The sequence below is a fragment of the Augochlora pura genome, chromosome 7 (genome assembly GCF_028453695.1).
Source record: "Augochlora pura isolate Apur16 chromosome 7, APUR_v2.2.1, whole genome shotgun sequence".
Lineage (NCBI taxonomy): Eukaryota > Metazoa > Arthropoda > Insecta > Hymenoptera > Halictidae > Augochlora > Augochlora pura.
In genome coordinates, this window is record NC_135778.1 from 7,494,481 (window position 1) to 7,519,180 (window position 24,700).

General features: G+C 38.3%; 1 protein-coding gene across 3 annotated transcripts in view; it reads right to left on the reverse strand.

The window, feature by feature from the left end:
* The window catches only part of LOC144472142 (segmentation protein cap'n'collar-like), a 61,839-nt gene that overhangs the window by 2,434 nt on the left and 34,705 nt on the right, over window positions 1-24,700 (reverse strand). For all 3 annotated transcript variants that reach the window (XM_078184923.1, XM_078184921.1, XM_078184922.1), the window contains 5 exons: window positions 2,335-2,623; window positions 1,672-1,814; window positions 1,393-1,569; window positions 835-933; window positions 388-752 (listed from right to left, as the gene is read on the reverse strand). In XM_078184923.1, coding sequence (XP_078041049.1) covers window positions 388-752; window positions 835-933; window positions 1,393-1,569; window positions 1,672-1,814; window positions 2,335-2,623 — 1,073 coding nt within the window. The remainder of the gene's footprint in view (window positions 1-387; window positions 753-834; window positions 934-1,392; window positions 1,570-1,671; window positions 1,815-2,334; window positions 2,624-24,700) is intronic.

Consider the following 24,700-nt stretch of genomic DNA (forward strand, 5'->3'; position numbering starts at 1 on the left):
TACTTTTAAAGGATTGTTTAAACAACTTTGAAATTTAATGTCAGATTATAATATAAGATACTTGAAAACAATTTTGAAATGAAAGAAAGTTTAGAAGAAGGTGCTTTGTAGCATATTTACAGTATTTATGAAATTATATTATTTGTATTGTACGAAGTATGAAATGGTAGAATACTTTATTATCACATTGACCAACCGAGAATAGAAGTAAATATACAATTCGAATTCTTATTTAGATTCGGATTTTTATGCATTTACAACTTATTTAATTCCTTTTCGCTTTGTGTTTAATTCACTTAAATTGTTAATAGAGGAAATGAAATTCGACACTGCACAAGTTTCTGCGTATGAATACGTGTTATGTGATAATTAATACTGTATACTTACTTGAAATACATGACGGTAAAGTTGGCTAAATTTGTCCTTCACACGTTGCCTCTCGAGAAGCATGAATTCGTGCTCGCGAATAAGTCTCATTTTACGGTCTCTCATTTCCTTCACTTCATCGGCAAGACTAATAATTTGGTCTAGTTTACGTTTGCGGCAATTTTGAGCAGCAACTTTATTCTTGCCTCGTCTTCTTATGTCGCGTATCAGGGACAATTGAGCTTCGCTGAGATCGTATTTACTAAGACGTTCGTTAAATTCGTCCATAGGTAAATTAATAATATCGTTCACTGGAATCGGCACGTTCAATGCCCTTGCCCTTTTTTCGTCCCTAGTCAGATGTTCCTCGCTGTCACTCTTACGCACTGAAGAAGAAGATTGAATTGCAACATTTAAAAGAACATTTAGACAAATGAAAGTTGTGCGAAATATAGTTAAATGTTTTACCTTTTTTGTCGCGAGACACTGGACGTTGAAGGGACCCGGAACTTTCCGCAGGTAAATGATACGTGTGATTATGGTGAATATGTTCAATAGCAGAACGTCCTGGGAAAGACAAGACAGTCATTTAATACGTAATTCTCGTGTATTAATCTCAGGCATTTTCTTAGTTTTACGGCCTCGTTACAAGGTAATTTTGTTAATTTTTTTTTAAAGAAGGTATTCAATATTATAGTTTCAAATTCAGTGTTACGAATGTTTGAGGAATGTACCGAAATTTTGTAATGCAACAATAATAATAGTTGAATGAAATTTGGAAGAAAACGTTCGCTACTGTCGTCACATATACATGATATCCACATTATACACGTTGTTATTTGAAATCATCGTAGGCAGCGTGATATTCAAGGAGTCCATTACTTTCCTTAACGAAATTGTTTTAATATTTAATTAATAAAGGTAGGTTGCATTTGACAAGGCAGTTCGGCGATCAGGATGAGCCAGGAAACAAATCATGTTAGCGAATGTGTTACAGCGAAAACAAGGCGCAGTGCACTAGTTTACCTGACTGATGCCGGCTGAAGTCCACGCTGCAGCTGTACTTCATTTCAGGTTGCGGTCCGGTTGCACCCTCGATTGGCCCCGAGTACGCGTTCCCTGGTGCACCAGCACCGACTGTATGTGTATCGTATTCATATTTCATCGGGGTAGTCGGGTGCGCTGTAGCTCCGAGTGGCGACCCTAAAATGAACACGTCGAATGGAATCGTGTATCAACAACATCTCTCTGTAAACAAACTCGCTTCCACCGTTTATTCAATGTTTACTATGCTTATGCTTGTACCTTGTTCTTGGAAATATCGTTTCGCGAACATTTGATGCTTCTTTTGTGCAACCGGGGGCATGGTGCGTTCCGTTTGGCATCTCGGGGAACCACCATTTCGTCCGGAAACGGAATAGCTACAATCGTAGGACATTCGGTATTTGCTGCAATGAAAAAGAACGCTCTTTGTTGCAGATACTAATAATAACAATTATATAATAACAATATTAATTATAACAATATATAATATATAATAACAATTTGCTGCAATTTCTATTTTGCATAAAAGTCCGCAGTCTAATAATGGTGAAAAAGACGCGCGTTATTTTAACTCTTTGCCGTATTTTGACGAGTCTGGCTCGTCATAGAGATTTTTATTAAGTATAAATGTTATTTCGTTCTTTTAAGCCGGAATAAAATTCTGTTCTCTTGTCAACGGTGTTTAACCATTTAAGTAAATGTAGACGAACGGAATAAATATTGTTTCGTTTCTTCTAAGTAATTATTACAATAGAAAGAGTGCTCATCCTTGTAAATATGAAGAAAATAGTACGGCAAGGGGTTAATAACAGCGTAGACAAAAGATCGTGTCTCATGTACCAGTGGGAATCTCTTTTCGTCCGTGCATTGGAGGAGGATCAACATTAATTTGACGCGACCGTTTTAATGGAACAGTTTCATCACCTAGCATAATCCATAGAATAATGGGAATCAGCCTGCGTGTGGCTAGAGTTAGATCCAGTTTCCATCCATTCGCCATCCGAGAGGGATGGTACTCGTTCACTGCCCATGCTGCTCACTGCGCTATCGCTGGATGCGTCCATTCTTTCGTCTGTTACACCCGGAAGTGTTGTAACGCCTGTTGCCGAAGAGGTCGTGCCGCCAGTAGTCTGAACTCCTGACAAGGCCGTTGCTCCCGTTGGACCAGAAGCATTGTTGCTGCCATTGTCCAACATGCGCATAGTGTATATGCCTGTAAACAAACGGTAGCTATGAAAGACGCTGAAATATCAACCGTAAGGCGAGGTAGTATCAAAAGCACAGTGGCGAAACTGTCGACGGATGCTACAATACTTTGCATTCTAAATTAATTCATTCATTTATCCGCGCTTACAATTAACCTCGTTTCCAAGACTTATTTATCTTTTTACAAATAAAATTCACCGTTTTGCTGCAAGCCCAACTCATCCCAGTCATTATTTACAAAATTTAATACGACTTTTTCAGATAATACAAACTCGATTACAAATAAGGGAATTCTATTTGCAAAATGTTGAGATTAACTTGCAAAAGGTGAATAATAATTAATACGGTGAGCAAAATCCGTATCGCTTCACTGTGACAGTATAATTTTTCATTTCTCCCTTCACGGAGAATTTCCGAATTTCCTTCACGAAAACTTCAAAAAGTTTGTGTCAGGAACATGTGATTAAACAAAAATACGCGAGCAGTTTGCGATACTTGATATGGCAATTCAAATTTGTTCTGTCATTTGTGTTCGTGGATCACGTTGTGCGAATCATTTCTATGTTTCGCATTTCCGTAAACTATATTTCTCTATGATAAATATCTAAATAAATGATGTAGTAGTACGCAATAAATTAAGATGATTCCAACTTGAAAAGAATACCAGATGGAAGAATAAAAATCCGTTGAAGGATGAAACGAAAAACATTATAGGCAATTAACGAAGTGCGCGCCTTGATCCTAAAAACTTTAAAGAAACTCTTGAATGAAAAATATTAGAGAGAAAAACAGGATGCTAAGAAGGAATCACTAACAGTTAAGGAAGTGTTCATAACTATGGATGCTTGGACGAGCATAAATGCTGATGCCTTTTTACAATTACCCGGCATCTTATTAATCCGAATTTCCAAATGAAATCGTGTAAGGTTGAAACACTTAAATTGACAGGAATTCAAATGATTATGACAATGTATAATTATTTACATGGTACGTATGTAAAAAAAGAAAATGGAGGATAGAATGGACAATCGTTGCAGTCATCACTGACAGTACCACAAACATGGCTGACAAACATGAAAGATCGCAATGACGTTTAATATTACTAGTTTAATATTATTGCTGTTATTATTTGAATAACTTTTAATATCAAATAAATACTGATACTTTAATGAAATATCAAATAGACATTGAATATGTCAAACGGGCATCGATACTTTTACAAGGTATAGTGAACCTCTAAGGGTAATTTCAACCATCTCATAAATCCTCTGAAGCAGTATTAATTACTACAAATTATTTGACAAACACCATTTAACAGTATAATAACGTTGTCCCTTAAAAGAGTCATTTAATATAACAGTCGATTACACACCTTCTTCACATATTTATTGGTTTCATCTCCTTGCTCACGGATCAGAATATGCGCGGAGCATAAATATCTGTGAGATACCGCGGTCGACAACATAATCCGACAGTAGGAAGTAAATGTCAATAATATTCCTATGCGCTTCAGAAATTGTACAGTTCATTTCAAAATTTTGTGACGATCCTGACCTCAACTGTTCGAATAGGAGGACAACTTTAATTGCAAGCGAAAATATACATCGACAGAGCAGTTTCAGTGCATGCAAAACCCGTTGTATATATCGGAATTAGCGGAGATAACCGGCTGATTTTTTTTCAAACAGACTGATACTTCATTTTATGAGATGCACCGACACACCGACACGACGTTTCTTGGAATCATTCAGCCTGTTCAGCTATCGCAGTGTCGTACGTGACTGGAGTCGAGTTTCGTTCGGTCTTATCAACTAATTTTCAGAAAGGAACTGCGCGCCTGTTGTCGAGGCTCGTTTTTCCACCTCGTCCCGACGCAACACCGCGCGCGACCCGTTAATAGAATTTATTTTCGAGCGATTATTGATAAATCGATCGGCCGAGCCGGGCGAATGGAATCATTTCAATTCCAATACGGTACACCGATAACGGCACAATTCGTGACCACTATCAACGCGTAGGTGAGATACTTTGGCGCGGCGATCGGCGAACCCGATTGAGCGAACCCGATTATTCCCGTTGTTTGTTGTAAGCGCATCGCTACGAAGCCGTCTAAATTTCGCGGTTCTCTCCGTTCGCTCCTTAGGCGAGCGCGACACGCGAGCGAGCAAATATAACGTATGTAAGTACGTTTACTCGCGAGAACGCGTGCACAAACATCGATTAACGTTGCCGCGCGAGCTGTTAGCTATCTATACGGCGGACGGCAATAAAAATGGTGTACACAATGAGTCGTTGAACGATCGTGACTCAGCCGTTTTCGATTTCACCGATAAAAAAAAAAAGAAAGAAAAGAAAACAAGAAAGAAAATCGGCGTCTCTCCCCGGGGGCTCACCCTCCGAATTGGATGCACGGATCGGTGACAATACGATTGTGTAATGTTATTCTAATTTTGGGAACGGCGCGACTAACTATGCCCCCGTGGACGATTTCAATCGACCGTTGTTCGAGTTCGGTGGATTCGATGCCGGTTATAGAGTCAATCCGGAGTACATGTAGGTCGATGGCATATCAAACACGTGACGGCCTCTCCGCGCATTGTAGACCGCTGTACGTAACTGCATGAACGAATTCCGTATGGCCGGCGCGATTGTGTTATACAAGCCGCATTGTATATCGTCGTTGCCCGCGCGCTCAACGAACCCGACAAGCCGAGGCTCATTCATATTTTTCTGGACTTTCGATCGCGAGTCAGGGTCTGTACGCGCTATAATCGCGATAGGAAAATCCCGAGAGAGGCGGTCATCGTGTCGGCAAAAAAGAAAAAGTCTGTCGACTTCGCTTCTGCCGAGGAAGTCGGCGGACGAACTTCACTTCGCCTAGTCGAACCGACAGCGAGTTTCCACGGCGTTCGCTGTCATTCAGAAATGTTCGAAACGCGTCGAGAGCTGCTGGTTTACTTTTGGTATTAATCCGTCAAGGACGACGCGCGATTCGCGGTTTCTTACCGCGCGAACGACAGCAACGATCGGGCCATCGTACTTGCGAAATTATTTCTCCGTTTCTAGCCCTTTATGTTTCACGCACCGCGGGCACATCTTTCCGATTTATCCGGAGGGATAAATGATTTATAAGGGATAAATTATATATAAATATAAAGGGATAAGTAATAAATATAAGAGGGATAAAGAGTTAAATATAAGAGGGATAAATTATAGATAAATTTTATGGGGAATCATGAAAATTGTCCATAAATATGGGAACAATACGAGAGTCCGTGCGCTGCACAGATATCGTTCGGTAACGCGACGTTGTATAAAACGATCGCGGGTTATGTATCGGGATCGAATGCTCACATCTAAACTTTGTAATTGTTAATTTATTTTTATAGACAGGCTGTGAAAATGTTAATGTTAATAATTTCGTTCTGTCATCTTATAAATCTTCATCGGACTCTCGAGCATGTATAGTCTGTTTATAATATTTCGATCGCCAACTTTTCTGCGACGAACGAAAGGATTTCACGGAGACTTAAGAAGTTTTCCATTCATCAATAACCTGGCTTATACCTGCCGACACGTAATGCATTCCTGACGTAAGATACTAGAAAATTTATATGATAACAAAACAACGTAAAGATCGTTTAACTTCCAGAAAGAGTCGAATGCTAGAGCGTTGTACGAGAACCTGTCGGTAAAGAAAATATCGGGAACCCGACCTCGGTGAGTATGACTTATGAACAGAATAGAACGAGTCGAGTTGGATCGGGTCGATGGAGACCCGAGAATATCTCGGGTCTCGAAAATATTGGCATTTCCGAAAGTTTCGCGACAACCAAACTGTATTTTGGGATCAAGTATTCAGGTTTGTTAGATACGATTAGAGGAGCTACAGATTTTGTTCATTTTCGAAGCACCTTCGAATCAAATGCACACGATCGCGGCTCCGCTTAGACTTTAGACGCGGTTCTTAAAATACGCGCGAGCGTATGCTTTTCCTTTAAGTTTCCACGTGATTCCAGCGTTTTAATTCACAGAGTAGAAACGTATAAACATAATAACGAGGCGGCATCGGTAGCGATCAACGTTATTATCGAATTTAATATTTTCGCGACACGAAGCACATTCGAGACTCGGCCGACCTCGAAGAAAATTCTCGTTCCAACCCGACCCGACATTTCAACATGTTGAGCGCCGCGTCACCAAAATACCGGTGACACTAATTTCTAACCAATCTTCGAAATTCATGTTTGTTGTAATATATTTGAGCAAGGTGAATCCGAGTAGAATGTTTCGAACGCCAAAGAGTTCCATTGCCACCCCTTGTGATAAATATCAATGTTCTAGTTTCGCTTCTATTAATTAAATTGCTTTAACTATGCGGAGATTTTAATGGTCGATTGTCGGCACTGAACGTGTTAAAGTTCTCCTTTCGTGTATCGTGTGCAGCAATGACAACCGCGTTTAAAAGGAAAAAGAAAACGAAATAGCTGTTCGGTCAACCGATTACCCTCCCATTGATCTTTATTATTCGATCGCTACACGCGGGAGAATAAAGAAGCGTACACGGAATTCTTAGATAAAATCTGACGACAAGGCGTAATGAATTTGATTGATTGCCGATACGGATCTCGCGATACGGTGGCTCGATTGAAAACAAGACAAAGCTACGTACTCGATATATATACTATAACACCCATGGTCGTCATTTAAGCTCGGCGAGAGCTTGTACCGATGGATCGACGTATTCGTCGATCCACACCGTGTGATCTACGTGCGCGCTGCTGCTGCTGCTGCTGCTGCGGAACAGGAAAGCAACGCGTCGCGAAACCTGTGGAACGCGCGGTTCGGTTTTTCTCTTTCCAATTGGTGATGTTCCTCCAATTCTTTCTCTCGAACAGCAACAGGCCGGTACTATTTCTCGAGGATCTTGGCGGTATAGTAAATACTGTAATGCGTGTAGGAGTGCATGTTCGAGAACGTCCGGCGCAATGTATTTTCTTGTGGCGATCGACTGTTTAGCACCTTCGCCGCGCCAGATGTTCCTTTCTCTCTTTCCCAACGATGCTCGCCGGACTCGGTTCGATCTACGTCTCCGTCGGCGTTACGTTAATCGCGGTCGTCGCGACGGCCGCGAATGTTCGACGCGTACACAGCTTTCTCGCGAGCGTGCACACGCGCTCGGCTTTGTCTCTCTGTTCCCGCGGCCGGAAAAATAACCGATGGACTTTAGGCCGTTCGTTCTAGTACCCTGCGTGTCGCGCGATCCGCAATGTCACTGTCACTGGCTTCGAAACGTAGAACGCGCGAAACAACGTTTCGTTTACTGCCGCGGCCCGTAGTCCGCGAGCGACAACACTGCCCGTATAAACATCCGTTCGCCGGCTAATTAGGTGTTAATCGCCGTCAGTTCCGGAACGGCGCGCGGTCACGAGAAATCCTTGGGCACCGTTGATCGAGTCGTTCCACACTAATCGCGGCGCTATCGTGCGCGTAAAATTCGAGACGCGGCGCTGGTCGCGACGGGGGGCGCGGCCGCAGAATTATTGTGCTCGATAATTTTCGCCGGTGCGTGTCGGCGAGGCCTTTATCTGGAATCGCGACGATCGCCGTGGCATCACGGAACACGAAGCGGACAGAGCATTCAGTCGCGAGCGCAGCGTAAACACAACTACTTAGGCCGGCCGCAGCCGAGAGGCTGACCCGACGCGGGGCGTCACCACTCGCCTCGAGAGGCTGGTGACTAGCGTCACTTTTCACTTCGTTATTGGACGGACGACGACGTCGCTAGAGCGTCGGCGTGCGACGACGCGTCGCGGCCCGCGACGTCGCGAGTTCTTGCGAGCTGCGGGCTCGGAGCGGACTGACTCGCGTGTCGCGCGATCGCCACCGTGCTTCGAACCGGGGATGGGCGACTCACTAAATCAATTTTTCAGGGGATCGATTTTTAATTATTTGTTTCTTTTTTAATTGTTATTATTGTTATCTATGTAACGTTTACGAAACGCGAATAAGAGTTGCGAAATAAATAAATGCCACGCTTCGAGTAGTCGTACACGAAGAGCGAAGTGCGCGGGAATCGTCACTTTTAGATCTAAGAAATTAATATCGACGTTAACGGTGTACTGTCCCGTTTCATTTGAATTTCATCAAATTTTATAAATCAGTGATACAAAAGAAATTGATCTGCGTTTCCTTCACCCTATCGATTTTCTATTCCTCTCTAGATGGAAAATATAATTATTCGCTCTGACTTTCTCGCGGGTCTCTAAAGCAGCAACCTCCTCGTGGTAAGACCCGGGCAATCGGTATCATCCTCGACTCAGGATACCTTACGAATTGTAACGTGTTTTGAGTCGAGAATGATGTCGAGCTAATAGCTGCCAATTACAAATTCTTTTCTAAATCGTAAAGTAGTGTACAAGGCTGTAACAAATATATTGTATGATTCTCAAATTAGGCTTATATTGAGGAAAATATCATCGTCTCTTTCGTCGATGGATGCGTAATTTGTATACTTTAAATCAGTATTGGGAATAATTGTTCCTTCAAAGATTGCCGAACTTGGTATTTCTCCGATCGGAGGTCCTTCCGGGGCCCGTGAGTGAGTACGGGGGGGGATAGCGTCCCCGAAGTACCCGAGGCGCCTATAGGTCGTTAGGGTTCTTAATTTAAGTTTGTCAGATTTCGTTTGGTTTATGAATGTTGGTTCGGTTTCCGATGTGATTCGGTTGTTCAGCTTTGGATTCTGGTCTCGTCAGCCTTTATACGTTGTATCTAACTGTAGTGATTTGTTTCAGATTATCACATGTCATCCGTCGTGGGATCATCGTTCGCCGATGGATGCGTGTCACTTATTAATCAGTGCGTCTTATTTAAGTAGTATTAAGATCGCTCAGGGGCCTCCGTCCCACGGGAGCATGCTCCTGTGGGGGGGCGCGAGGTGTAGCGTCCCCGAGTTACCCGAATCGCTAAAAATATGTCGAGTACTATTAGCTTAGCTTCGCTCGTTCGCTGCTCGTTGTTAACTTTCGGACCAGCCATGGTGGTCTTGCTTGTGCAATCTCTCAGATAAGTCCAAACGTATATCTCATATTCGGTGAATTACCATGCGGTGTGGGCATCCAAACGTGGCACCCTCCTGCAACGGGGGACATTACTCCTTATTGCTTTTCATCGTGTAAGTCGTCTTCAACCTCTTCACTGAGGGGGGCGGGCGCAGGGGCGAGGTGTCCAACCGGGCGTAAGTGCGGGTGTTACTTTTGGATTCCCATTCCAATTGATGAAACGTCGAATATCGAGATCTGCGAGGCTCTGAGACTTGCGCAAGCATTGTTCGCGTCGCGTCACCCTCGAGTCGGGGCCTTATGCTCTCGCTCGTCTTTGAGTTTCGCTTTGAAAGAGTCAGAACCTTCTGCTCTGATTCATTTTGGTCCCAGTGGATAAGTGGCTTCTCCATTGATTCATTTTTGGTCCGCAATAATACTCGACATATTGTTTCACCGGTGACAGAAAGGGAGCCACAACGAATTCCGACTTCGTTCTGACTCCCTTTCGGGTCACCGCGATCCGGCAACCTCCACGTGGCGAGACTCGGGCAATCGATGTAATTTGCGGTAATTGGTTTTTTAAATATTAAATAGACTCTAAATTGGCAATATCTTCGTCGCTGCGATACATAGTCGATTCGAGAATTGATATTTGCAAGAATCGCTATTGTAAAATCGGTGTAGCGTGAGCTGTGTGCACCTACTTATGGAGGATTCGCTAGGAATTGCTAATTTAGTTAATTTGTATGGATGTACTACATTATGTTAAAACAAGATTCAAAAGTTTAATTCAGTGAAGTCATACACTTGAATGACCTCAGTGCTGACTCTGCGTAACAGTCGTCATACAACGTGAATGGATTAGCACACGTTCGCTACCGTTGTCACACACGTATAATGTTCATAATTTTGCAGTTTATATGAAGATTATTAATTTCATTTCACGCTCGTTACTATTTAACTTTTCTACGATGTATATAAAAACTTCCACGAATGGCGTCTGAGTCATGCTATCGACTCGTCTAAAAAAAGTACAGATCCAGCATTATAATACGATCTTTTCAAGTTTATCACTTGAAAGGGTGCAAAGCTTTTAATTTAGACGCAAGAATATAATATTTAATATGAAAATGCAGAAGAATATAGAAGTTTGTTTGCGGAATTCAATAGACTTCAATTAGGTGATAATTTTCAACAAAAAGTAATTGGAAAAGGTCATCGATGGAAATTGATTTCTATTTACATAAACAGTAGTCATCGTTACCTTTCAAAAATTATTTTGAAAATGCAATGATTAGAAAAAATGAACTTAGCGATAACAATTACCGATGACACGTATCATGTTTGGTTACGAAAAACTGTACGTGGATAATGAAAATAGTTAGGATAAAGAAAACTTACGGATAATAAAATATTAATTAGAAATAATTATATTATATAATATATTAATCAGCGCTATCGGCGACCACAATTATAGTTTGTTTGCGTCAAATCGTATAGAAGAACGTAAACCTGTTTTTAACGAATTTATATTTATGTTGTTCGTATGTTTTTAAATATTTTTGTCAGAACATGATTTTACATAGAAATGCACGATCTGATAATGATAATAATACTCGACGATAATCAGATGCATGGAAACAGTGTTAATTGTCGACATCAACTATTGTCACTAACCAACATAAAATTCTAACGGTCGATAACGACTATTCATAATCAGTACGGAAATTCTAGTCATCGATAATGTTTATTCATAACTAAAAAATATTTTCCTAAAATTATAATAGTTATCTGCAAAGAATTAACATCCACGTCATCGGCAATTGTCATTTATAACAAACAAATGTTATTGGTAACGAAAAGAATTCCAGTCACTTGTAATATAAAATTGAAAATTTAATTAGTGATCAAAATCATTTTTAACGAAAATGTAACGATTCTATTTCAATGTCTCCTCGTTTCGATTGTAACTGTTATGGTCTCTGCAGTGTCCTTTCCATTGCCAAATTGTTTCCATGATTCATGAAAGAAGTACGTTGGGTGTAGTGAGTCAATACAATAAACAGCGAAACTAATGTCGATAGCGAACATGTTAAACGAGTTTTCCTCAAAATCAATCTTCTTCAAACTTAATAAGTGAAAGTTGCATGAACTTATATGTCAGTGGGAAGCCTGTGCGACACGTATATCTACAAGTGAAGACTGTATGTTTCAAACTGCGTGTATCTATCACCTGTATGTGTATACATATAAGTAATATGGAAATACTTACGACACACGAATGATTTAATTGTGAAAGATAAGATCGTAATAGTCTACAAATGATTCTATCACACAATATGGAATAAAGTTTTAGATATAAATAGTATATAAAATGAATGACATACAAAATGATAGATGTGCTAAATGTTAAACATCAACGTTATATGAAAAATTAATGATACATATATACTTCTAAAATAGCAATTATTAATGATAAACAACTGCTACGATGAGCTACTCTTTTTAATAAAATCAAATTGCTGCAACAAATGAGAACACTGAAACGAACGTTTAAGTATATTTTTAATGTTCTCACATATAATGGCTATCCCTATGTTTTTACCTCCACCTATTTTCCTCGTTACGTTTCAAATGGTTTTACAAAGCATGAATGTTAAATAAATTACTTTTATTCATTTTCACAGTCTCGTGCTTCATTTTCCGTCAAATATTTCTATATGTATACTGAAACTGATACGAGCTACAAGGTACGAATTTCTTAAATGAATTTTAATGTTACCTTATTCGATGCTTTTGCTTCGAAAAAAAAAAACAAAAAAAATTCAAAATAGTCAAACCCCACTGGAAATATTATCTTCGCATGATTAATTTGCGTTTGCAATTATAATATAGTTATCATCTACCATAGCAAACGGGGCGCGATTTTTTTGAAGAGTCATTATCGCGAGTTGAAGGTGGGCAACCACGTCGAAGTAACTTTATTTTAATTTCGTTTTGCAACGAAATGTATGCACGTTTCATTCCTCGACAATCTATAAATGCAGTTGCATTAATAGATTTTAAGAATAAAAATTGCCTGTTCATCTACAAGAGAATAATTAAAGTAGATATAATAATATAATATTATGTCAATTGAGTTAGCCAATATAGTTTAATATTTATTTAAAATTGCCATTGTTTTCCTTTCACGATAGCTAATACATTGCTCCAGTCATGTCAAGATAGCGATATTCGCACAAAGATACACTATAGCAGCATGTTTTTGTGTGTCTTGTTTTTTTTTTTTTTTTTGTTTTTTTCTATTGAAAGAGACTTTCTGAGATGTTTTATGATAACAAAATTGATATTCGACTTTTGAAAAAGATATTATCCCTAAGTTGCGTACATTTATTTCGCATGCCGCTAGAATATATTGAACATAATCGTGCAGTAAAAAAATTAGCTTCACGACGAAGACAAGTTCAACACATTCCAAGATATGTTCTTATCATTTGCAATGCTTCGTTAACAACTTGACTTCAGAGTCCTTCCTGATAAACGAACGGCGAGTTCGTTTTCAAGCGAAACACTTTTTACGACACGGTCGTATATTGGCAATGACGAATAAAATGAATCTGCAAACCTTATTTGCATGTTTTGCTTGTGGAAAAACAAAACAATTATCTTTATCAATGTATCTTGATTTTTAGTCGCAGTATTGTACTCAGAAGGTTAAGGCGCGCTTGTTACATTTATTAAAACGTAATATGTATGTTGCATTTTATGAATTAATAATTTTATGAATTATTATTTTCACAAAGACCATTTACTGAAATCGTTGTCAAAATGTCTCTCTTCGCGTACATTGATTCCTAACCTTCAAAAATGAAAATAATCATCATCGCGGATCTCGCGCGACCTTCTAGCTGAAAATTATTTGATGGTATACGTTACGGAATACATTTTCAAACGGCTTTGCTACCTGAATTCATTCGATTTCAATTGGATATATCATCCTGGGAGCGAAGAAGAAGAAGAAACGGGAGAACGACGGTAGTTCTAATTCTGTGAATGATATAACATGCTGACATGACTGCAACCGTTCCTCGTGCGCTACAAAAAATTCTCAGAGTTGCATGTCGAATACTGCAGAACGCATTCTACCAATAATTGTAGATCACCATCCATTTGTATATCTATGCCTCATTTCTTAATTTTCATCGAAAAATCGACATTTCACGTCCAAATTCTAAAATCCTAATGCAACAAGTTCAAAATTATAGTGCAAGGGGTTAAGTAGTGTAAATCGTTCATGAAATAACGCAGAATTTTCATTATTCCCCGTTTTAATTCTGACGATGCATAGTAAATTGTTCTTTGAAGTCTATCATTATTTGGTCATTATTTGTCATTAATACGTACGTAATAGCGCAATAAATATACCGGGTTGTAAAAGGTTCTGCAATAGCTGTGTAAGTTATAATACTTGTATCACTTAACACTTTGCTTACTAGTGCTTTTTAATCAATTTCTTTACAGTTATTTAACAATTTATTAACAAATATAGTAATTTTTAGTAAGTAATGTAGTAATTCTTTTAGAATTACTACTATCTAGAAAACAATAATCGAGCCTTCTTGGATATAACACAATCATTGAAAACTCTAATACAGACGTGGTAGTACAAAGAGTCTATTGCATAAACATGGTTTTATTTAGTAGATGTTAGGAATCTATTCGAAATATTTCTCGAATAAATTTTTGGAAGAGAACTTTATTGGAGAAATATTTCGAATGCCTAACATCGAGTGTCTTAAAAACTTCAGTATTAATTTCAGTCCTCTTTACTTCCATTATCGTATATATGTATATCTATGTATTTATGAGCGTGGTCCCTCTTAAATATTACATTCATTAGACAAAGCTGTTAACTGTGAGTTGTTCTCACACATACCGCGAGCGTTCCCCTACGTGCAGTAATCATTCGATACGGCTGTGTAAAGAACGTAACTACATAAGCATGCAGCGAACAGTCACTCGTACTTTCACCGTCGATCGTGGGTGTAGTTTTGCAAACTTACCTAGCACGCCTATATAATTATCTCTTTTGTTTTGCATATCGCCGCCGCCGTCGCCGTCGTCGTCGTCGTCGTCGTCTTCGTCGCCGTCTCGCGTAGACGCCGACCGTTCGGGAAATATTTCATCTTTCGCGGCGGTCGCGCGACGAAAACGGATGACTCGTTCGATCTAATTAAATTGGAGGATACGCTAAGGTTTCACCGGGCACGGTGGATTCGCATATCTGCCAAGTTTAATCTATTAAAAACAATGTAGCCCCCCTTCGTTCGCCACGCGTACGTATCCGCGCGGATCCCGTTGATCCGCCCGTAAACCCTGGCTCTGCCTTGTGCCGCGTCTCGAAATCGCGAAGGATGAATAGTCGGCGCTGCCGAGTTTTCCACCTCACCGGCCAGGAATTCTAACTGTTCCCCCATTACGAAATAACAATAATAAGAGACATTTATTTTATTCGTTCTGCGCACAATGTACGCCGGCGCGTGACGTAACGCAGCTGGCCGGGAGTTGTTCTGACTTTTCGATCGGAATACTTAATGATGCTGTCGAACGATGTATCTTATCGGTCGAATGATGCATGACGTTTCAAGCTAATGAATTCGATTTCTCCAGGAAATCGCCGATTAATTCGTCGACGCTGTTATTGTTCGGATATTATCTTTTATCTTTTTATCTTCTTCCCGAACAAGCATTTTACATATAGATATGTAGGAGCAAAGTTTTTTTTTTGTAATATCGCAGGCTTATTAATTGAAATTAGAAAAGACGACGTTGCTCTTGCGTTTGTTTTCGAGAAAATATAGCTAAACCAGACATGAAACGCCGACATTTACGTGTTTCTAGTACATTTTTCTTGGATGTTTTTGATGGAGAGCTTCTACCAAGCTTGATAAGATAATTCAAGGTTTTTTTTTATTTCGTTTTCGTATGATTTGGCTTGTCAAGCAGTTTCCTCTTTTGTAGTGGATGTTTGAAACTTGAGTCTGTGTAATTTTTTTTGTTAGAAAAACTTCTCCATCGAAGCATATGTTAACATAAAAATCGTACCAAGTTTAAATAAATCCAATCTTACCATTGTTATATAACAATATACATTAGTCGCGTGTAAAGATTGGCAACTCCAGTTTTCTTTTATGATAAACAATTATTTATTAAAACTCTATAGTCGTAGAATTTAGTAACCACTGCACGAACTGTTTACTTGTACAGATATTTAAATATTTTGTCAATACGTACGATGACACTGACAATTCTAATAGCGTTTTTCATCGAAGGATCTATGTTTATGAAAAACTACGCAGAAACCGGAGCATGTCAAACGATATCTCCATAGTGCTCTATTTCCTGAACACTCGATTCAACCGCGCGGAATTTCCAATTTATAATTCTCGGCTCGCGAATAGAATGCGATTTGTCGTTCACGTTCAATTTGGAATTCAGATGAAATGTCTCGAAGAAAAGGCACGATTCCCTTTTCTCTGGAAAACGATCCTGGGACGGAGAGGCCTTTCGAATAATCGAGGCCGCATGACTAAACATTTCAAATATGGATACGATATCTGTTCGTAAACCTCGTCGCGTGATAATAACGCACGCACAGTTGTGCATGCAATTATTTATAGCGGTGGTTCCTGAGTTGATCTCGCATGACGCGTCGTTCGCATCGCTGCTCTCGCGCGTACGAGGAGATCGTTTGTTTTCAGAAATTGTTCCGACTCCCGCGAAAAAATTCAAATGGAACAGAAACTTTGATAAGGAAGCGTTGTTCGTTGGTTTCTTAGCGCGTAGAGTCTAAAGACACGACGACCTGTTCGGCGGTTCGGCGGAAGAAAAGAAAATATTTTCACGTAGCACGGGTGTTAATTAATTACGCTACGAGCGTAAATTTATGCGTAAAAATAATGCGCACGCTTGATAGAGGCAGAGGCATCGATGACACACTTGTGCAGGACACGTGACTCCGTCTCGAACATCTATTGCTCTTTACGATGGACAAGCCACAAAAGGACACACAATCGAATTCGACGAAACACAGGAAAACTCGGTTTTTATGTCGAAACACAGTTGTCCTGTTTTTATACGTTGTTGTATACTGTTTTTATACATGAACCGATTTAAATCATTTAGAAATTGTTAAAACGACTAAATCCTCCACGTTTAACTTCTACGTTAAATTAAATTGATTTCCTTTCAAATTGCCCGAGCACTAAAAACATGTTTTCATATTAGATCATGAAAATATTTGCATACAGCTAATGTCCAAAGTTCCGCAGGCTAATCATAGTTGACAGTTGCCCGTTTACTGAGCTACAAACCGAAAAATATATCTCTATTATGAAATCGTCACAAATGCGTAATAAGAGAAAGGGTGGGGAGGCGGGCAGAAAAATATTTGTAATTCTTCTCCCCCCTTCCTCTATAGTTACGATTTTGTGTCATAGCATGTGCGCCATGGTACAACGAAAACAATATTACGAAATCGACACGACAAATGCGTTGGAAGCTGATAAACGGACGCGACGTTAGCAGCATGAGGTCGATGAAAAGTACAAAGGACGATAGGCACGGTAAGTTAACATCAAATCAATCAAGAATTCCTGTTAGGCCAAAAATGTTATGAAAATGACGAGAAGACTGAATTATCATGAACTCCACGAAATTACAGAAAATCGATGGACATAACCTTGACATAACCTCTTCTATTTTATTTTATTTTTTTTTTTTTCTTAGAGGTTTTACGTCGCATCAGCTGCAAGGCTATTAGCGACCTTCTATTTAAATAGACCTTATGTTTTGTTTATTAAGCCTGTATCTCTCAGAAATTTTAATAGGTCCTTGATTTTGTTGCTGTTTATGTTATCCTTGAGCAGTGGTTTTAGTTTGTGTTTGATGCGCATCAAACTATTTAAATCGGACAGATAAAGCTAACGAATTCCTCTTTTAAAAATGAGATTCCACGTCAATGTGAATTCTTCGTTCTACCACTCACAGTTCGACACATTATTTTAAAGTGCGCGAAATTAGACGGGGCATTTAATACGTACAAAAACCCCACAGTTCTAAACGAAAAATACAAAAATGTATTCATAGAAAATACGTAATTACTTAATTACCAGATAAGAAGAACGTTTAATATTTGTTAAATATTAAATTCCGTTTCTACAGTTTTGTAGAAACGGAAGTGTAAAAGGAATATATGAAACAATATATGGCACAGATTACATCGCGCTTATGACAGCGAAGAGCGTATCCCTTCCTGTGATCCTGGTATTAATTGTACATGGCCGTTGCGTCAACTCTGAAATTAATCTTATTACTTATGCACGGGTGTTACAGATTAGCGAGCGAGAAGTATTTCAGTTGCTATTCGTTGTTCGTCGCAGTCGTCGCAAACGATGCGAACTTGATTTATTATGCATTATATTCCTTGCGAGTAAATTCTATATTATATAATAAATATTATATACCTTTTCCTAAATTCAATTTCCGTAGATCGTAACGAGAAGTTTTATTCCACGAGCTATTCGTGAATCCGAATATTTTATCCTGGGTTACGAAAATTGCATAATGCAATCATCGTTCAATGTGCATTAACTTTTGTTAACCAGTTGTGGTATTTATTTGTCTTGTTTTCTTTACAGTAATGCCCTAATTAAGATATTTTCTTAGAAAACGAAGTGTTAAACAGAACTATCATTGTTAAGTGAACGATGCTAACACTTTGACACGCTTAGAGACCTTAAAACTGAAAAAGTTGAACCGTGTTTCGAAGATAGAACCAGTTTAATGAAATAGGAAAATATGAAATGGGTGTGCAACTGATACTACAATTCCTTTCCCTTCGACGTCGAACAATGACAAAAATAAATAGTATCCTCGGTCAGGGCCGGTGAGTGTAAATGACCACAATGCTCGATCATTGACTGGATCACGTGTTACCTTCTACTACACAATAACGTGTTTCTGCCGTCACGTTCTTTTCCTCTACGGCGAAGACAAGGTAGTTATAATCGCATAATTATGCGTCAACGATGTTCGGAAGACTGGTTTCGATCACTGGAAGCACTCTGAAAATTGTGGTAAAATCTTTCGAAGTACGCAACTTACAAAAAATAATGAGATCAGTGTCGCGCGTTGAACGAAAAACGAAACGTGGATGCTGTGAGCATCGAATAAAATCAATTTGTTGTCACGTTCAAAAATTTCACGAACGTAAAGTATTTTCTCTAATCAAATTGAAATCGACAAGCTGAGTTTTATGCCATCAATTACTTTCTCAGTAGTCGCACGTTTTATCGATCCTAATAAAATTAAAATACAGTAATAGATTAGCATAAAATTGAACTTTCATCAAATCGAAGTTGTCAAAGTGTTAAGCTGTTGTAAAAGAAAAAGGCGAGTATCCTTTCCTATGAATTGATTCGTAAAATGTGACCCGCGCGTGAGAGAAATTGCTCGAAATAAATTAACATTTCTCCCGAGAAGGAACAAACAATCGTTTTAATGAACACTCGTTTTACTTGATGTTTCAGCAATCGCAGCGACAAGCACGGTGCTGCATAATTACGGTTACTAATTGTTCGTAAATAGCATTGTTCATCTATACTGTACATATACACTTTTCGGACGGGAAAACACCGAGGCAATTACCACACAAATGTATATTTGCAAGAATATCTCGTTGAGCGTGTCCTTCGCAATCCTAAATGTTATTATGCCTAAGTTTAACCTGTCGATTCGCAATTCCATATTCTCGCTTTACCTGGAAAGCTTCAACTGAATTATAAACTTGGATCACGAATTAACTGCATCTGTGAGAGCAGATTAATTTTCTCGCTTATTAAAATTATGTCATTGAAATTTATATATAGTAATTTGTTCAAAATCAAATCGAATCTATACGTTTAACTGCAATGTAATTGAATTCGTATCGTGGCTTGTTAACAAACCACCGAGGTATTAATAAGTTACGAATCATTACATAAACTCTCGTTTTTATGTTATTTTATAAGAACGAGAATGAGGAAAATATTTCTATCATCGCGCGTCCCCTATTTTACAAACTTGCACATACGCAGTTAATGCGTAAAGACCCGCGGTCTAATCAGTAATTATTCAATCATTCGTAAACAAGATCGAAGAACTGAAGTTTCGTCATCGTTATAGTAGGCAGATTTTTAAATCGCGCGAAGTCGATGGCAATGGTAATATGAATAACAGCCATACTCCTTGCGTGTAGATACTATGCGAAATCAGATATCTTATTATTTTTCACTTGAAATCTCGAAGGCCTCCAACTTTTTCTGATGCAAATCTCTCATGATTGACATACCAGATCTACAGATAGCTGTTCAACATGCGAAAATTTTGAAAATACGACGAAATTGAAATGCTTTTCGAAAGCAAACTTTACATAATTTCTAGAGGATTGTATGTAGATGTGATGTATGTATATACAATATATATAAAATTCACTACATCATACTTTTACAAAAATATAATGGCATTAATATATTTGAAACCGGACTACTGTTTGATCATTGATCTTATAAAATTATACGCGTTTATTAGACGATGCTACATATTTATAGATCTCCTCAATTTTATGGAACACTCTTAACAGACAACATTTCGATAGTATGAAAACACCGAGCGTATTTTTAGCTATAGTTCGTGGAAATGAAATTGACGAAGCACGGAATGATCTAACAAAGCAACTAGACATGACAACCACTGCGCTGACAGATGGATCCGAGCAAATAAAGATCTCTTGGAATTAGGGTAGGAATGATGTCATCTGAGGTGTTACACTTATGCTCACATTTATGGTTTCTCCAGTTAAATGCTTACTTGTTACTTAGAACTGTTTATATCCGCCACAATATAAATGTCGAATTTTGCACACTTTAAATCCTTGCACCGTTTGTCGTTTGTTTCTTGAAATTGCGAAATTAACATTTATTATACTGCGTGAGTCACGCAATTGAGACGGGTTATCTACGTAGCTTGATTTGTGGTAAAAAAAAGACTGGAAAAGGATAAAGTTGAATGGTCTAAGAAGGTCAATTTCTTCGTCACTTCGCTTCTTTTTGTAAATGGAATACCGCGCCGAGATATTGAAAACGCATTTTCTTAATATATTTATCTAAGACACAGGATTGCGTTACAGTCCGCGTAAAGGAAAATATTAGAAACGATCAACAATTTATGAAATGTTTTCGTATTTTAGCAGCAATTATTAGACGTATAATAAGTTCCTAAACAACGATATGAAACATTATATTTGTTCAAATTCTAGCTGCAACAATATTAATTTGGCGTTCTTTACGCTATAGTTACACAAGTGTGATGCTAGTAGCTAACATTTCTATGACAAATTTTTCGATAAACCACTTTCCTGAGGCATATGTTATAGTAAAAATCATACGAGTGAATCCAATTTCGTCACTATTGTACATTAGTCGTGCTTAGGGTTCGATAGTTCTAGTATTAAAATTATCTTACAATTGCGAGTTGTTGCAATCGAAAAGGCTGGATCAGCAACGTATTACAAACGCACAAAGTCTGCAGATTGATCACAGTCGCAACGAACGCGTCGCGCCAAAGCAGAAGAGACATTCAATAAATTTCGAAAATGTTGTCAAAGGTTCAAACCAGACCTACCTCAACCTTTCCTGCGTGCGAGCACACTCCCGCTCCTCTCTTCCCGATTGCGATATCCTCCTCTTTCCTCGTTCCTTTCCTTTCACATTGTATTTCACACGTCGACCGTCCCGCGAGTTTACCGACACTTATTATTAAATATTCGTTGACCCATTGTAAACGCCGTGGAAACGTAACAACGATTACGATGCCTCGAAGACCGCGCGATCAACAAAAATAACGAACAGAAAATCCGCGAAACTTGTCAGCGATCATCGTATCGTACGGTACGGTGTCGACGGTGAGAGAATGTGCCTGATTTTTTCCTTTTCGAGGAGCCTAAATTCTATTAAGTAGCGTGTCTTCGGGACGAATCATCGCGGCGGCGAGTGAATCAATTTCGTTCTATTATTACGATCGGCTGACGAGATGTAATGGCAAAAGAAGGGAATGAGTCACTTTGCCGGCCTGTGACACACATATGCGGACACAACTGCGGTCTCGCATGCACGTGTAGCAATAGCCAGGCGTACTCGGGACCGACACGTCCTAGCTTCAGCCGCGCGGATACTCGATGACGAGAATCATCGTTTTGCCACGCGGGCCTCGCTGCGGCCGCCGCTCGGTTCGCGTCTGCTTCGTCGCTCGCCGCTCGTTGCCGAATGGTGCAAATCACGTTCCGCATAAACATTTCGAATGCGTACAAACACAGAGAATCACTTTTCTCCGCATTTTCGCTATAACCGTTGTGTAACAGAGCCGGAGTCGTTGTTAGGGGTCAACCGGTTGGCATTGTATTAGGTCGTGTCAAATGTAACGTCGGATTTCTTGCCAACAGTAAATTGATCGTTCGACCGATTAGTTACATTTGATTTATTTGTTACCGTTGGCAAACATGCGTACGTAGGAGCAAACAATTACTTCTTTTCCTAACCTAATTAGAATTTATAGAGGTAAGGACAGTGAACATACTGAAGGAAATTGTACAGAAAGATATGAAATTCAGAATTCATTGAAAAGTATTCTCTCTGAAAGCATAATATAACGTAATTAATTCGAAGATGCCACAAGACCTCCAAGGAAAGAATTGCAACGGAATAAATCATCGCTCAAGCGTTGAACGAATAAATACGTAATATTTCATATTAATATTTAATATTGAGCATTATTTAATTAAATTTTTTTTTGGGTAAATAATCGTTAATCCGCTATGATACGAACTTTTTTATGCATAGACTCAACTAAGGTATTCAACTAGGAATTCAACTACATTGAGTTACAATGATTAGAACTTCTTATTGTCATTCAGAATTTTCAGCAAGGAAGAAATTTTCTGTTTATACTTCCTCCAATAGTTAAACATTGATATTGCATTATGAGAATAGAATTTTACTCTAGATTAACATAAATTAATGTATGTCTAATAAACATGTGTTTAAAAATTTGTGTCGTAAATATTTTTCACGATACTGATTTGACATTATGATACTTGTTACTTTATAATAAAACTAAAAAATGTCATTTCGACCAGCTGGTAATTTTAAAGTTTCTTTTTAATATCCAGACTATAATTTCATATTATTTTTACGAAATTATTTTAGTTAACATCATTTTTACGAAATTATTTTAGTTAACATCATTTTTAACCAATTATTTTAGTTAATATTAATTTTAACGAATCGTCCTCGTTAATATTATCGTTATTCACGAGTTTGCAAAATGAATTCCAATTGCTTCTGCACTGAGTTATACGTAAGCCTAGTTTCAGAAACATCGTTCCCGGAAGACTGCGTTTAGAGTTTCAGTTGGTGTTATCAAGTATGTGAGAGGTACTCCATTTCAAAGTCTGCAATACTGTCTATTTTTCAAATGTATCCAATATACATCGAGATTCATTTTCAAAGATATAAAAGTGCGAGAAAAATATAAATGAGATTTCGACTTTCTCAAATGGCATTTTGATTTCTACATAGAATTACGTTTAGTATTTATTCGTTTAACATACTGCATTGTTTTCCGCGTTATAGCAATTTTTAAATAACATTCTTTTATGATAAATCAAGATGCAAAGTGACTATTATAAAAAGTTCTATATCTGTTCTATAAGAGTTTCAAAAATGCATAAAACGTAGCCGATGGTTGGGTGAACTCTTCTAGCGACTGAAATCGTAAAAATTGTCTACTCACTGTGTCACATGAATATTCATTCTCATTGTATTGATACTGTTTCTGCCATTTAATTGAAGTCGATGAACGTACGGTTACCTTTCAATGCAGAAGTGTTCATACATACATATTACGTGTACGCAAAGAATAATGAGAGAAAAGTTTACACACGTTTCGTGGTTGCAAATCTGGCAAACGCAACAAGAAGCTCTTCCAAGGGCGTCTAAAATGTCATTCTAAGGTTATCAACATAGTACCGGAAATAGAATCGGTATCCAATCAAAGTGGAACACCAGATAAAGATAAATTTGCTACGATTTCGTGTTTAACGTCGAATCTGCGAAAAAAGATTAGAATTTCTTCTTTAGCATAAGTTTTGGATAATTTATGTCTGACAATAGCGTTCATTTGAATTTAAAAACTTGAGTTCACAAAAAGGCTATAAAATGCTACTAAATCTAGCTGAAAATACTTCGAATTTGTTAAAAGTATGAAAATTGATTGCACTGTTATTCGATCGTAAACTATAAACTGTTACTAAAAGTATATTGATTGATATAAGGAATCATTGTTACTTATTCAATGCGAAATTAAATATATGTGACTGACTCTATAAACAATTCAGCAAGCTTTATACAACAGATGGATTACAGTTGTGTGTAAATTAGTAAATATTAAAAACTTGTTACATTACTTCCTAAAGTGACAATTTATGTGTATAATGATGCAACTGAATTTCTTTACGATTCATTGAACGATATAAATGATTGCAGCCACGAAAAAGAACTGAATGACCTCGAGATTGTTTACGGAATATTAAAACTCATGATATTCGTGTAACTGTTTGAAAATTTTATGTGCAATTCATAATTGTCTTTTAAACCTGAAATTTCCATTGATGCATGGAAATGCATCAAATTCTACTTGATTGATACTCGAGTCAGTATTTGTTAATATAAGTAGATACAACTATTTGTCAAATCGATTTGCAAAATCATATTGGAAATCGAATCAAATCGAATAGATAACAATATAGAGCGTAATAGACAATAAGATTTGAAAATTATTTTCACTGCACGATGCTCGGTTCTGCATTACCGACAGAGTTAATAAACATACTACTACTACTACTGGTTTCAACCACTAGATGGTGGGAATGATCATAGCATTCG